The sequence below is a fragment of the Aristolochia californica genome, unplaced genomic scaffold (genome assembly GCF_029961685.1).
Source record: "Aristolochia californica isolate CCGP_79_NKW_82.1479 unplaced genomic scaffold, dmAriCali1.0.hap1 SCAF_11, whole genome shotgun sequence".
NCBI classification, from domain to species: domain Eukaryota; kingdom Viridiplantae; phylum Streptophyta; class Magnoliopsida; order Piperales; family Aristolochiaceae; genus Aristolochia; species Aristolochia californica.
In genome coordinates, this window is record NW_027181782.1 from 30,771,907 (window position 1) to 30,787,761 (window position 15,855).

Below are 15,855 nucleotides of genomic sequence, written 5' to 3' on the forward strand. Positions count from 1 at the left end.
AATCACAAAAACATTCCTTTGAAAAACAATGCTAGTTTTGTCCATTTGTACTCAATCAGATCATTCTTATTCAAGGACTAAGAAAACCAGATCATGGAGACAAATAAAAAGTTTAAGAAAAATGATTTTGGATGACTTAATCGTATGGCCATTTTCGTTTTTTTCTTCGGAGCATGGATTCATACAACAACAGTTTTGAGATGCTACCAATCTATTCTTCTAAAAAACTCGAGTGAAGTTAGCATTAAGATACTTCAAACAATTTGAGTCTTTTCAAGAGACATGACGAAGAGACAGCAGGAGTTCAAGAAACAGTTTTTTTTTTTTTTTTTTCACGTGCTAGTGATCTCGAACGTGTGAAATCATCGCAGGTGCAAAATCGTAGTCTTCACGCGCGCAGCGGGAAATTCTCCCCTAACTTAGATTTGGTTTTCCGCCGAGACAACAAGGGGGGGGGGGGGCAAGCAGCTATCGACAGCGACGGAGGCAGCCACATCAGCGGATGGGAGAGGCTCGTTGGTGACGAGGGGAGGAAGAAATCGCTCCCAACTCCCGAGCCCTCGTTAAGTTAACAAGCCGGCTCGCGAGCTTTCGAACCCAACCATAGTTTAGTCGAACTCAGCTAGTTAACTCAAACAAGTTTTCTTTGGATGCTTTCTCTGGATCTTGAACTGAGTTCGAGATCCAGATAAGTTGAATCAAACCGAATCGAGCTTGAGCGGCACACGAACTAGCTCGATTCGATGCCACCCCTAAGAGTTAGATCCTCCCTTGCAAATTGAAGCAACTAAAAAGCAAACTCAAGTCTTGGTCCTCAAAATGTTATCTTTCCGCCACAGCCAATAAGCCTTCCCTCTAGTCTTAGATTGTCAGCCTTACTCTAATTGTGCAAGAAAGATCAAAGTTGTGTTGGGGTTTTTCGATTTAGCCTCGGGTCAGAAAGTAAATTGGGGAAAGACTTCCCTAATGGGCTTCAATGTTAACCTTGAGGTTCTCACAGAGATGGCAAATATATTTGGATGCACCTTAAGTCAATTACCCGTAACATATCTTGGCTTACCTCTCTTCAACGGGCGTAGTCTATGGAATCCGGTGGTAGAAAAAATGAAATCCCGATTATCATCATGGAAGGGGCGTCTTCTTAGTAAAACGGGAAGACTCGTTCTTCTAAAGTCATGCGTAGCAGGAATCCCAAATTATGCTGTCTCTCATGCCTTGCCCTGTTGCTATTTGTAAGATCATGGATAGGCTGAAAAGAAGATTCTTATGGAGGGGATTGAGTGATGCATTTAAGTACCACCTGGTTAGTTGGGATGAAGTTTGCAAGCCAAAGAATATGGGGGGCATGGGAATCCAAAAAACTAGAGACATGAATCAAGCCTTTCTGTTAAAAAGGCTATGAAAGTTTAGCACTCGCTCCTCAAATCTTTGGAAGGAAATGATTCTCACAAAGCTGGGTAGGGAACCTCATTGGTTCATTGGTGGATGTCTGGTGGGAATCGTAGAGCCCTCTCCCCGATATGGAGAGCGCTATATCTTCTGCTCCCCAAATTTCAATCTGCAAGTAGATTCTATGCTGGTAACGGTAGATCGCTCAAGTTTTGGGATGACTTGTGGATAGGGCCGGAGCCCCAGCAGGCTGCTTTCAAAAGTTTTTTTCTTCTCACGACTCACAGAGACATATCAATAGCAGAAGCTTATGCGGGGGGAGGTATGAGCCTCCATCCTAGAAGGGGCCTCTCGGATAGTGAGGTATTGGAAGTTAGTCGATGTTTGGACCTTGTCGCTTCATTTAAAATCCGTCCTTTGGAGGCTGACAAACTCGTTTGGTGGCCGGATAAAAAGGGTTCTTTCACGGTCTCATCGGTATACGGATTTTTAAACGGCAGTAAATCGGAATGAGAATGGGATCAATTTCGTATGGCATTTAGGTGCCCCTCCAAAGGTAAAATTCTTCATGTGGAGTGCCTGTCAAGGTAAAATCCTCTCGGCAGACGTATTGAGAAGAAGAGGCCACCCCTCCGTTGATCCCATATGTCCATTCTGCAATTCTGAGAACGAAACTACCAGCCGCATTCTTCTTCACTGCAGTTTCTCTTGGAAAGTGTGGATAAGCATCCTTGGTAAGTTTGGGCTACAATTCTGCATGGCGGGGGATCTCCTCACTTTCAGTAAATCACTCATGGGTACCTCTATGCCGAGGCTTGGAAAGATGATGTTTTCTGCCTGTTCCAGTTTCCTCCCGTGGGGGCTTTGGAATGAGCGGAATAGAAAACGATTTGATGCAAAAAGTGAATCTGTAGACTGAATTGCGGACAGAATTGTTGGTCATATATCTACTTGGCTTTTAACAAAGAAAGCTTTCTCTCCATATCTGGGTTCCTCCATTCGTGAAAATTGGAGAAACTTGGCTTTGATACACATTGGAAAAAAGCCTCCGGTCATGCAAGAATGGACTCCTGCTCTTGATTATCTCAAGCTAAATTTTGATGGTTCATCTCTTGGCAACCCTAGTATTTTTGGTTATGGCGGAGTAATTTCAGATCATTCCGGCAATCAACTCTTTACGTATGCCGGCCCCCTTGGTATTTCAGACTCTACGACTGCTGAGTTATAGGCTTTGCTCTCTGGTCTTCGTGTTTTCAAAGATAGATGCAGTGGGCCCCTCCAAGTTGAAGGGGATTCAAAAGTGGTGATTGGATGGTGTGAGAAAGTGTCTTCTCCTCCATAGTGACACTGGGATATTTTTAAGAAAATTTTATATATTACCTCAATTGTTTCTTGTTGTTGGTCCCACATTCCGAGATCCGCAAATTTGGAGGCAGATGTACTTGCCAGATAGGGAGCTACCCTACAATCGCTGGTTGTAAGGGAAATGCTCCCTCAAACTTTGTAATTTTCTCCTGTTTTATTAATACATCATTTTCAAAAAAAAAAAACAAAAACTTCAGTTTATTCTTCACAATGAGCGGGTGCAATGGAAGCAACAGGCCCATTTTAAGTGGCTTGCCGAGGGCGATGCCAACACGAAATTCTTTCATACCATCGACTCAACCGGTTAGAGGACTCACAGGGTTACTTCTATGTTTATCGACAATGAAGTCATCTCGAATAGGACCTCTATTACCGATGTCTTCCTTAGTTTTTTTCACATATTTGTATCCAGAAATATGCAGCCACCGTCCTCGTATCTCACATCTTTAGTTATCCTTGATCTCCCCCGTGCTAGCAGCCTTCATTGAGCTTCCTTTTCGGACCTTGAGATTGAGGACATTGTTTTGGGCCTACAATGTGACAAAGCCCCGGGTCCCGATGGTTATAATGGTGAATTCTACAAATCATGTTGGCCTACCTTGAAGACGGATATTCTCTCCATAGTCCTTTGTTTCTATGACCGGGGTATCACTTTCAGAAGTATTGGTGCCTCCCTCATTGCTCTAGTTCCGAAAAAAGTAAATGTCGAACATCTGCACAAAAAAAACTTCAGACCAATTAGTCTTGTATCTAGCCCATACAAGATAATTGCTCGTGTCCTAGCCCGACATCTCAAGGTTATTCTCCCCACTGTCATCCGAGTTTTTTTCTTCGCGGTAGAAATATTCTGGACTCAGCCATGGCTACTCATGAGATTATTGACCACCTCTCCAAACAAGGCCTCCAGTGGTTCGTCCTCAAGATTAACCTAGAAAAAGCTTTTGACAGTGTGAATTGGACTCTACTTGATGATGTCATGCAGTGTATGGGTTTTGAGGACAGGTAGAGATTTTGGATCCGAAGATGCATTTCATCGGCCTCTTTTTTTTTTGAAAAAGGTGTGAATATATTACTGAGAGAAAAATTACAAACCTTACTAAATAGGAACCTCCTCCACAACAAGTTGTTTGAGAAAAACACCTGATTTAGCCCGACTATCCGCCAAGTGATTTGCGGATCTAGGAGTATAATTCCACATACATTGTATTTGGGAAATTAGAGTACATAAATCATCAAAAAGATCCCAATGACGCCATGGAGGTTTACATGTCTTCTTACACCAACTGATGACAACTTGAGAATCGCCTTCGACAAATAGAGGTCCTACCATTCTCTGATGAAACAACTTCAAGCCATTAAACAACCCAGATAACTCGGCCTCTTATTCTTTGCTCCTCAATGGTACTATCTATGGTTACTTCCATGGCTCCTGTGGCATCCAGTAGGCAAATCCCCTCTCCCCTCTACTCTTCAATATTATTGTCAAGTACTTGTCCTCTATGTTCTACACATCCCACAGCTTTGGATGGCTTGAAGCCATTTTGGATCAGAGCACCTTTGACATACCGCTTCTCCAGTTTGCATATGAGACTATTTGCTTTGGCACTGGCCCACTCGACCAAATCTACGATATCAAGGTTCTTCTTGGGGGTACCCCTCATTGACTGCGGGTCTCGGAAAGGGCTTTGGGCTCGGTAATTGAAAGGCTCAAATAGTGTTTATCTACTTGGAAATGAAGACTCCTCTCTAAAGCTGGCAGATTGAAGCTTCTTAACTCTTGTTTGGCAAGTATACCCAACTACTTCCTTTCCTTTGCTCCTTGCCCCGCCTCTATTTGTCGGCTCATTGACAAGATCAAAAGGCGATTCTTATGGCATGGATCTAGCAATGAGTTTCATTATCATTTAGTCAGCTATGATGATGTTTGTATGCCGAAGACTATTGTCGAAAATACCCTCTATCCTTTGCCACCTCTTATAGTCAGTAGATCTTCTTATTCCTAAAAATTTCATGTCGTCTCGCCGATTTCCGATCTCGATCTCCTTCTTGCCTGAAATGTTTTCGTCTTCCCGCTGATTTCCGACTTAGATTTCTTCACTGCTCCTTCAAGTTTCTCCATCCCGATTTGCTTTCGCAAATCTTATTCTCCTGTTCGCGCTAATCGTTGATCTTATTTTCGGTAGTATCTTCTGCTGTATAGGTAAGGTCTGTATCTAATATTACTATTTTTGTTTCTATACTGCCATTATAATAGATATTACATCCGGCGTGCTCGAGGATGGTGGATTGAGCACAAATATAGCACTTGCCTGTGTCCATCAATAGCGAGTGCCTTGTGGTCATAAGTGACAATAATAGTGAGTTTTATTTAACTAATAAGATCTTGAAACACTGAAATACTTAGAAAAAATTAAAATCAATGTTTAGTTTCCATGCTTCAGATCCTTTCTTTACAAACCAAATAAGTACAACGAATTTGTTTCTTAAATAACTTGTCTGCAGTCATTGGCTGATTTAACAGTGAACACTGCTTTTGAGGAATGCAGCATGGATATCTGTTTTTTTATTTTTTTATTTTTTTGAGAATGGCAAAATTTTATTAAACCAAAAGGCAAAAACTACAAACAGGAGGGATCCCTAACAATGAGAGTTTGGAGAGATCCTTTGGCAGCCGTAGGAACTAACCTCCATTTACAAACAAAAGAATCGGCAAGCTCAAGGTCGTCATGAAAGCAAGACTAGTGCCTCCAAGGAGTCTCGCTATTGCCAGATCACCAGTTGATGATGGTTTTAGAGTTACCCTCAACGTGAATAGCCCCTGAAAATGATCTTTGAAAAGTAGAAGACCATGACTCAACCCTTAAGTTCCGTAGAGGTGGAGTCTGAGATGCCAAGGGAGCCCGCAAAGGAAGCAAGGGTGGTGCCAGAGCAATCATGGAAAATACCCCTGAAGCCCAAAGGTCCCGGATTGCTGAAAGAGGAGACGACAAAGTTAATATTTATAGCATTTGGATATGGGGGAAGCCAACTATCAGTACGATTGGCAAGGCAGTAGACTTGAAACCAACAACTTCTAATCAGGCTGGCCTTGATGCCTTCAAAGAGGAAGGGATCCAATCCACATAACCACCTAAGAGAAGATCTTTCTAGCATTTTTTGCCAAGGAGAGAAGGTCATTTGGAAAATTCTGCAATTCCTTTCATTCCAAATGAGCCAAGGAACAAAAGCAAGAAAGAAAGGAACATAGATTCATTCCAAATGAGCCAAGGAACAAAAGCAAGAAAGAAAGGAACATAGATTGGTTGAGGGTGGGAAGCATTAATCTTGGACTAGTCTGAATGAGAGAAGCAAAGATTGTTAGAGATGCAAATGAAAATCTCAAATAGACTGAAGAAGAAACACCACACTTGCCAAGAGAAGTGACAGTTGACTAGGAGGTGGTGAATAGATTCATCCATACGATGGCAGAGAGGGCAAGTGCTGTTGGGACCGGTGGTTTCTTGACGAATGAGATTATGCCTTGTAGAATTTTTCCATGGAGGATGCTCCATAGGAATAAAAGGTGGTGTAGCAAGATGCTACAATAAATAATCCATGGCTGTTCGGGCAAAATATTATTCTATATGCATTGTGGATCTTAAAAGATGTGGTAGCCATCTGCTGTAATAATAAACTTCCACAGCCTCATCATCCCAAAGATCTTGCCAGAAATGGTGACTCCAATCAACCCCATGGGGTGAATCGTTGGTGAGGAAGTTATACATAGTTGCATTAGGTAATCAGGCTAGATTGAAGAGCAAGGGAAATTGGTCTTTTGAAAGGCCATTTCAAAACCATAAATCATAACAGATTTGAACATGAGAGCCCTCCTCAAGGAAGTATCTGATATGAGAAACAAAGTGAGCGAATATCTTTTGAATATGTTCCAGACTGGAGATAACTGAGTAGGATTGCTTTGACAAATAATCCAATACAGCTTCTTTAAAACTAGAGGAATCTAGGGAAGGTCCCTTTGGGTATTAATACGCTAGCACCATTTGGAGGGGAAAACCATGTTCATTTCTCTGATCTTTGTTCTAGCAAGGCCCCCATGATTTTTCTTTCTATATTTCATTTTGCTTTCTATATTTTATCTTACTTTCAATATTTTATGTTACTTTCTATATTTCATCTTTCATTCTATATTTCAGTTTACTTTCTATATTTCATTTTTCTTTCTGTATTTTATTTTACTTTCTAAAGGCGAAATATGGAAAGAAAGACGAATTATAGAAAGAAAGGCCAAATATTTAAAGGAAAGTGAAATATAGAAAAGAAAGGAGAAATACAAAAAGAAAAATGAAATATAGTATGAAAGTTGAATTAGAGAAAGAAAGGCAAAAATTATAAATAAAGACAAAGTATAAAAAAGATACAAAAAATAGAAAGAAAATCGAAATATAGAAAAAAGACGAAATGTAGAAAGAAAGATGAAATATAGATAAAAGGCAAAATATGGAAAGAGTAGGTGAAATATAAAAAGAAAAAGTAAAATATAGAAAGAAAGACTTAAAAGAAAAAGAAATGGCGAAATATAGAGAGAAAGACGAAATACAGAAAGAAAGTTGGAATATAGAAAGAGAGAGAAAATATGGAAAGAAACACGAAATATAGCAAGAAAGTCAACAAATAGAAAGAAAGGTGAAATCTTGAAAGGAAGGCAAAATATAGAAAAAAAAGACGAAAAATAGAAAGAAAGTCGTTATATTGAAAGTAAGATAGAATATAAAAAGAAGACAAAATATAGAAAAGGAGAAATATAGAAAGAAATGGCAAAACAAAAAAAAGAAAAGATAAAATATAGAAAGAAAAGGCAAAATATAAAAAGAAAGACAAAATATAGAAAAAAAGATGATATATAGAAAGAAACGAAATACAGAAAGAGAAGAAAAATTAGAAAGAAAGACAAAATATAGAAAGTAAGACGAAATAGAAAGAAAAAATAAATAAAAGAAAGATGAAATATATAAAGAAAGACGAAATATGTAAAGAAATGTGAAATACAGAAAGAAAGACGAAATACATAAAGAAATGTGAAATACAAAAAGAAAGACGAAATATAGAGAGAAATACAAAAAATCGAAAGAAAAGCAAAATACAAAATAAAGATGGAATATAGAAAGAAAGATGAAATATAGAAAGAAAGGCAAAATATAGAAATAAGGTAAAATATAGAAAGAAAGGCAAAATATAGAAAGAAAAGGGAAATATAGAAAGAAAAAGGAAATAGAGCAAGAAAGGCGAAATATAGAAAGAAAATCAAAATAGAAAAAAAAAGGTGAAATATTATAGAAAGAAAGGCCAAATATTTAAAGAAAAGTGAAATATAAAAAAGAAAGGAGAAATACAAAAATAAAGACGAAATATAGTATGAAAGTTGAATTAGAGAAAGAAAGGCAAAAACTAGAAATAAAGGGAAAGTATAGAAAGAGAGAAGAAAAATAGAAAGAAAGTCGAAATATAAAATGAAAGACGAAATAGAAAGAAAGATGAAATATTGGAAAAAGGCGAAATATGGAAAGAGTAGGTGAAATATAAAAAGGCCCATTGTTTATATTGATGATATTCTTGTTTATTCAGAATCTATTGATGCTCATTTTAAGCATTTACATGTTTTCAAAACAGTTATTCGAAAACATGGGTTAGTGATATCGGCACCGAAAATGAAATTGTTTCAGACCACTGTTAGATTTTTAGGGCACAATATTCACAAGGGAAAAATCGTTCCCATTGATAGAAGCATTGAGTTTGCATCCAAATTTCCTGATGAATTATTGGAAAAAACTCAACTTCAGAGATTTCTAGGAAGTCTCAATTATATTGCGGATTATTATCCTCATCTTGCCCAAGACTCCGCAATATTACATAAACGACTTAGAAAGAATCCTGAGCCTTGGACTACCAAACATACCCAGGCAGTCCAATTAATCAAAAGTAAGGTCAAACAACTTCCTTGTCGTAACCTTACCAACCCTTCTTATCCGAAGGTTGTAGAGACAGATGCCTCCCAAATAGGCTATGGTGGCATATTAAAACAAAGAAATCCATCTGGTAAAGAAGAACTTGTTCGCTTTACCTCTGGTAGTTGGCATGATGCACAGATTAATTATTCCACTGTTAAACAAGAAATATTGGCAATAATTAAGTGCATTCATAAATTCCAGGATGATTTATTAAATCAGAAATTCCTTTTAAGAGTTTATTGTTCAGCAGCCAAATCGATTCTTAAGAAGGATGTGAAGAATCTTACTTCCAAACAAATCTTTGCTGGCAGGCGGAATTAAGTGCCTTTGATTTTGATATAGAACATATCAAAGGAGAATTAAACTCCTTACCTGATTGTCTAACCCGTGAATTTCTCCAGGGTCAAAATCATGTATAACCCCGCAAGGGGCAATCCACTCCCAATGAGAGGACGTGGTAATCAACAATCCAGAGGCCGAGGCCGAAAGAATCCAGAAAGAGGAAATTCCTCAGACAAGAAGGGCAAAGCCCCAGTGTCGTATAAAGAGACACTTGAAGTCGAACCAGAGTATATTACTCTTCCGGATACGGAGACCATTCTGCTCCTGAATAAAGAGGATCTTGAGGGTACATTGGATTCCTGGGAGATGTTACAGAAATGGCTTGGAGAAGCCTACTGTCCCATCCGTGCAGGAAAACGATGGTATTCCTTTGAATCTATTTTGGTTCACCTGAATTCTATATCAATGCATCATACACTGACAAACGTGGCTAAATGGGATAGCCCAAGAGCGTACAGTAAATGTACAATACAAAGATTCATGCATCCCTCAACATGGGGAAAATTTGATTTAGCTAAAGCAGCTAATCTTCCTAATGATAAGGAATTTAATTATTGGGATTATATGGATTCTTGGTATAATACCTTTTATTACCAAAATCCCTCCCATAGACATTCATGGTTTTTCCAATGGGAAAAGAATGTCTTTCAGAGATCATTACCTCTACCCAGTTGGGTATTTGCATGGTGGAACAAATTTGGGCCACCCATTTCAATATTACCTGAGCCCATTAAGGCTTGTTTTGTTAAATGGACTCAATCCAGTCCTGAGCTTAAAGCTCTGGGTTTTGAAAAACCCCCAAAGAATTGGGACAGTCTTATCTTCTTTATGGTATTTTCCTTACCATGGATATGGAGATGGGATTGTGCTACAGGCTTTAATGATAAATGTCTACCAGTGTTATTAAGAACATTTCATGTTCGTTGGTGGAAAAATTTTCCCAACATTGATACAAAAGTCGCAGAAATTAAGTCTGCTATCATGCAAAACGAAAATAATCTTGGATTGCATCGCGTCTCAGAAGTCCATTATGACTCCGACAATTTATTTGCAAGTTTCAAAACTCAATTGAAGAGTTTGATTCTGAATATATCGAAAAAAGATATTATAAAAAAATTATTAGAATCAATGAAAGATTCTATGGATCCTAAGTGCAATGAAGGCACATCTTCCTCTCATCCTGTCGATGACAACATGTCCGTTTCGGAACCGTCAGCAGCAGAAGATGAAGATATTGATGACTTTACCAGTACCGAGCATGATGATAATGCTAATGAATTCCTACCGGATAGTCAGCCACCCAATGAGGATCCGGAAGAATATATTAATCTTATGTTGCAGGCATTTAAAGCAACATCTAAAAAGAAATAATTTTGCAGGATATGACTATGACAGATAAATCTGTTCCAGATTCGTCGGCCAAGTTCGTCCAAAAGCTACGAAGGAAATCTTATCCTCCGGCCCACAGTTGGCCTATTTGTCATATCACGCCAGGCTCATACAGTATCTTTGGTCGGCCATTTTCCATAAAGTCACATGCATGGGATGCCGCCAGCTGCCGCCTGCATAGGATAAGAGTAAAAGCTCTTCGTCAACAAAAGATGCTATGGGACCAAGCCCATCAAAGGTCTTGTCCTAATCTCAATCATGGAGATCAAGATGATAAGGATGATAAAGAGGATCAAGATGATGACTCATCCAAGAATCTCAATTATAGAGATAATGACTCACAACTACCTCAATCATAGAGGTTACTTTTTGTATTAGTGGTACATTTCACATATTTTCAAATCCACTTTAGTTCTCTCCGTCTATATAAGGAGATAGTTTCTTTTGTTAATGCATCACTTGAAAAACCTTCCCCTTTGTCATCAAGGTTGCCTACTCGTGTGGTTTAGTAACTTCTCTTTGTAAGTATTTTATGATATTGTGAATAAATTAGTAGTGAGTTAAAGTTATTCTCTGCCTATCTCTGGTTACTTGCCTTCTGTCAATTTTCCTTCTTCCCGCTGTAATTGGTATCAGAGCCATGGAAGGCTAAACCCTGAATATCCAGGTATGAAATAATCTATTATACATTTTTTATATCTTAATCATTAGGGGAGTTAAACTTACTTCGTAATGTTATAATACTTTCCTATTCATCGTCGTTCTTGTTATGATATGGGACGTCACCCAAGTCGTGTTGAGGTATGCCCGTGTTGCCGTTGCCATGGATAGGCGTAGGCGTTGAAGGGCCGCTATACTCTTAAATCGTTGACAGACGTGTATCTGATCAAGACGATGATGAATAGTAAATTCATTATGATATTAGGAATCATAGTTTGCTTCGTTCATGATTACCATATAATCAGTTTATAATAGGTGTATTTCATACTAGGATATTCCTCCTTCTGGTTATTTCTTACCACTCTTAGCTGTAGTGCAATTTAGTTTACTTTTAGTTTACTTGCATTGTGTTTTACTTTGTTTTAATTTGTTGAAAGATGACATCCAGTAGTAGGAGTACTGGATCGGTTAAGAATGCATCTTTAGTTGAATATAAAGTTCAACAACAATTGAATGATTGGACAATTCCGACCATTAAACCTACATCCATTTACAAGAAAGGAACCTTTACCCTTTCTAGTACCATGGGAATTAAAACCATGGAACAAACAATTAATCTTGAAAATCAAGATTCAACTCTTAAATTATTAGAGTTAACAGATCTCAATATCCAGATTTCAAATCAAATTTGGAAAAGATTTTAGTAGAAAACAACCTGTCTAATAAATCTTTTTTATTTGGGATAGGATAGCGAATCCATCTCAAACAGCCATTGAGTGGTTTATAATTAACCACTAATCGAGGAACACCTCGTTCCTTTTCTGCATTTTAATTGACATAAAAAGCAATACAACTCCATGGCGAGTAAGATTTTCTAATTAATTTCTTATCCAACAGATTTTGGATTTCTTTTTTGCAAAGGTCTAGTAAGGCATGAACAACTACAATCTGGTTCCTCTTCTGATTGATTGGATGAGGCATAATCAATGTCATCCCCAGAATCAGAATTTAAGAGAATTTTGGCAGACTGAACTCTCAATCCTTCATCAATTTGAAGTTGGTTCAATTTCTCTTTTGTTTTGCATCTATTTGAATAGTGGCCTAATTTACCACATTTATAACAGACAATTTTGCTTTTGTCTGGAGAATTCCTTCTAGGAGGATATCTCTGACGAGGAGGTCTCCTAGGTTCCAGACGAATCTTTTGATAAGACTGTCTTTTGGGATATCTCCTATTCTGATGTGAGTAGGGTTTCGGTCTCTTAGAATGAGAGGCCTTTCCTTTGCCCTTCCTTTGATGGGAAGGTTGGGGTCCTGTGTCACAAGCAAATTGGTCACAGAACTCACGAAGCTCACGCTTGCCAGTCAAATTCTGTTGCTTAGGCTGAGCTTGAAGTTTTAAATCATTACATAAGGCCAGTCCTTCTTGGATAATAGCACTAGTAAGGAGACCATATGTATATTGATGGTAGTTGATACTTCCAACTTCATTACCTATTCTCTTTCTTACTTTGCTAGCAAAAAGAGTTGGTAATCCATCAATGTATTTAGCTTTCCAATATTCATTATTGGCATCCGGTCTTTGCATAACTTTGGTAAGGAAAACATCTTTATACCATTTGAATTGGCTAAGAGTTCTACAACGTAAGTTTTGCAAAACCTCTCTTCCCTTATCTGTTTGGGAAGTCAATCTTCCAATAAAATGATGAACAATACATGAAATTAAGGTATAAACTGCATCGTCCTCGCCAAGGTATGCGGGACCAGCTTCAGTTTTGATAACCTTTTTAGCATTATAAATTTCATGATGTTATTCATTGGTTAGGATATTATCCCACCAACCTTTGAGGATTCTAGAGAACCCAGCAGTTAACATTTCTGCTATTCCTTGATCGGAATTCTTATGTTGTCGACAGATGGTAGCATACATTAACATCCGTTGACAATGTTCCATTACCTGATATTCAGATAAGCCATCTATATTCCATTCATAGATGGTTTTCCCATCAAAGGATTTTTGGTCTAGATAAATATTTTCTTCATACATTAGGTCTTGAGGGGTAGGCCTATGGTAATAAAGTTTATGATCTAGAGCCCATTTCGAAGTAGATTTTTCGAATAATCTAATTTCTGAATACTCGGTTGATCTTGAATTATTTCCTGAAGAATTTCTTCAGTCTGTCGAATATTAGTTAAACCAAAATCTTGAGGATATTGGGTTTGACCAACATCAGAATCAGAATATGCTGAAGGAGTTAAATCTTCAGTATTATTTTGCGATAAAGACTCTTCTTGAGATTCTTCATCCTGTGATTCGTCAGCTTCCAAAACATGGAGACTTTTATGAACTGCATTGGCCTGGGCGTCATGAGCCTGTTGGGCGTGCTTAATTTGATCTTCGGATAGATTTAATTTTCCAAGCCGCAATAATAATTCTTCGACTACCTCTGAATTATTATCCAATTTAAAGTTCCTGATTGGAACAGGGAGTTTGATGAGTGGTTTATCATTCATCAATAATGGTAATTTTCGAGAAGTTAAGTCAAAAGGATTTTGACAATATTTCTCGGGTGGATCTTTGTCCAATAAATCTTCAATTCGAGTAAGTTGTTGTCCAATTGTTTGAAGATTTAAATTGGTAAAGTTGTCTTGTCTCCTGATCTGACCCATAGGATTTATGGTGATTTCAGGATTTACAAAAGCAACTGCTTCCACAAATTCAGGGGATTTCCCTGAAGGACTTGGAAAGTCAAGTTGAATCGGATCAGTAGGAGGATGAACGGATCTGATATTGATACCAGACATTAAATGCCATTCTTTCGTAAGGGTAGAAAGAGTGGGGGCAATGGAAGAAACTAAGGGTCTTTTTTCCGCCTGCTTGAGTCTGGTTTGCGTGAACCAATCTACAAAAGACATAATCTTATTTGTTTCCAAATAAAGATAAAAGTCAGTGGAGAATTGCATGCGTTCTGCGGCCCCATAGGTGTCAAAAACCCAATTTTTGAAACCTAGATTATTGGGGTGAAAGAATTTCAACTTTAATGGCTGCTCTGTCCACCACGAAAGGTGGTGGTTCCTGGGAACTCTGTTGAGGTGTAAAAATCATAATCACAAAGTAAAACCAGTCATTTCACTGGGAGTGGGAGAAGTCCTTTCATGCTCCCATTCGTGATAGACCCCATGAGGTATCTGGGCGTCGGATAAGTGGATTCCTTTTAATGAGGAATCATCCTTTATGGATTGTTTTTCATCCAATTCTTGTAGGCGAGTGGATGGGCCTACATCCGAATATCTGGATGACGTGGGTGGTAAAGAGACTCGGTATGGAGTCTTATCTTTGAAATTAATGACCACATCTCCATCAGTTGATTGGATGACATGATCAATATCCTGATTTATCAGGAGTCGTGGAGGAACAGCCGGAGGAATAGTCCAGTTTGCTGGGAAATGAATTTCCTCCCAATTGATCATCCTTGGAGTGGCAACATTTGCACTCATAAGATCGGTTTCGATCAAAACAGTCTTACCCTGATCTGGTAAGTGTAATACCTTAGGGACTAAGGTATTCATAATTTTGAAATGAATCCTTGCTATCACAGCAATAGTTTCAGTTCCACGAATAAAATTGTATCCCTATGTTAGAATCCTCAACTGGATAGATTCTAACAAATTCCTATCAGTTAAGGATAGGGTAAGGTTTGGATGGACGTTAAAGTAAACAGGTCCCCTACTGAGACTTGTTTCAACAATACCCATTAATGAGGGTTTCCAATCCGAACAGCGACCATCTCTGAGTATGGCCTGCAGACATGTGTTCATCTCTAATAAGGTCAAGGGTTTGAATGCAATTTGGAGGCATCCTATATGCATCTATTTCTTTTCAGTATCAGCAAGATACTTATTGAAATCTGTTAACTCTAATAATTTAAGAGTTGAATCTTGATTTTCAAGATTAATTGTTTGTTCCATGGTTTTAATTCCCATGGTACTAGAAAGGGTAAAGGTTCCTTTCTTGTAAATGGATGTAGGTTTAATGGACGGAATTGTCCAATCATTCAATTGTTGTTGAACTTTATATTCAACTAAAGATGCATTCTTAACCGATCCAGTACACCTACTACTGGATGCCATCTTTGAACAAATTAAAACAAAGTAAAACACAATGCAAGTAAACTAAAAGTAAACTAAATTGCACTGCAGCTAAGAGTGGTAAGAAATAACAAGGAGGAATATCCTAGTATGAAATAAACCTATTATAAACTGATTATATGGTAATCATGAACGAAGCAAACTATGATTCCTAATATCATAATGAATTTACTATTCATCATCGTCTTGATCAGATACACGTCTGTCAACGATTTAAGAGTATAGCGGCCCTTCAACGCCTACGCCTATCCACGACAACGGCAACACGGGCATACCTCAACGCGACTTGGGTGACGTCCCATATCATAACAAGAACGACGATGAATAGGAAAGTATTATAACATTACGAAGTAAGTTAACTTCCCTGATTATTAAGATATAAAAAATGTATAATAGATTATTTCATACCTGGATATTCAGGGTTTAGCCTTCCATGGCTCTGATACCAATTACAACAGGAAGAAGGAAAATTGACAGAAGGCAAGTAACCAGAGATAGGCAGAGAATAACTTTAACTCACTACTAATTTATTCACAATATCATAAAATACTTACAAAGA

At 38.0% G+C, this 15,855-nt stretch overlaps 1 protein-coding gene across 4 annotated transcripts in view; it reads right to left on the bottom strand.

Moving 5' to 3' along the window:
• The window catches only part of LOC137944250 (E3 ubiquitin-protein ligase CSU1-like), a 61,265-nt gene that overhangs the window by 4,098 nt on the left and 41,312 nt on the right, over nt 1–15,855 (bottom strand). Inside the window, exon 1 of one of the 4 annotated variants that reach the window (XM_068789872.1) lies at nt 5,440–5,506. The exons of the other annotated variants lie outside the window; for them this stretch is intronic. Within the exon in view, the coding sequence (XP_068645973.1) occupies nt 5,440–5,482 (43 nt within the window). The 5' untranslated portion in view covers nt 5,483–5,506. Of the gene's footprint in view, nt 1–5,439; nt 5,507–15,855 lie in introns of those variants that run through there. 4 annotated transcript variants of the gene reach the window in all.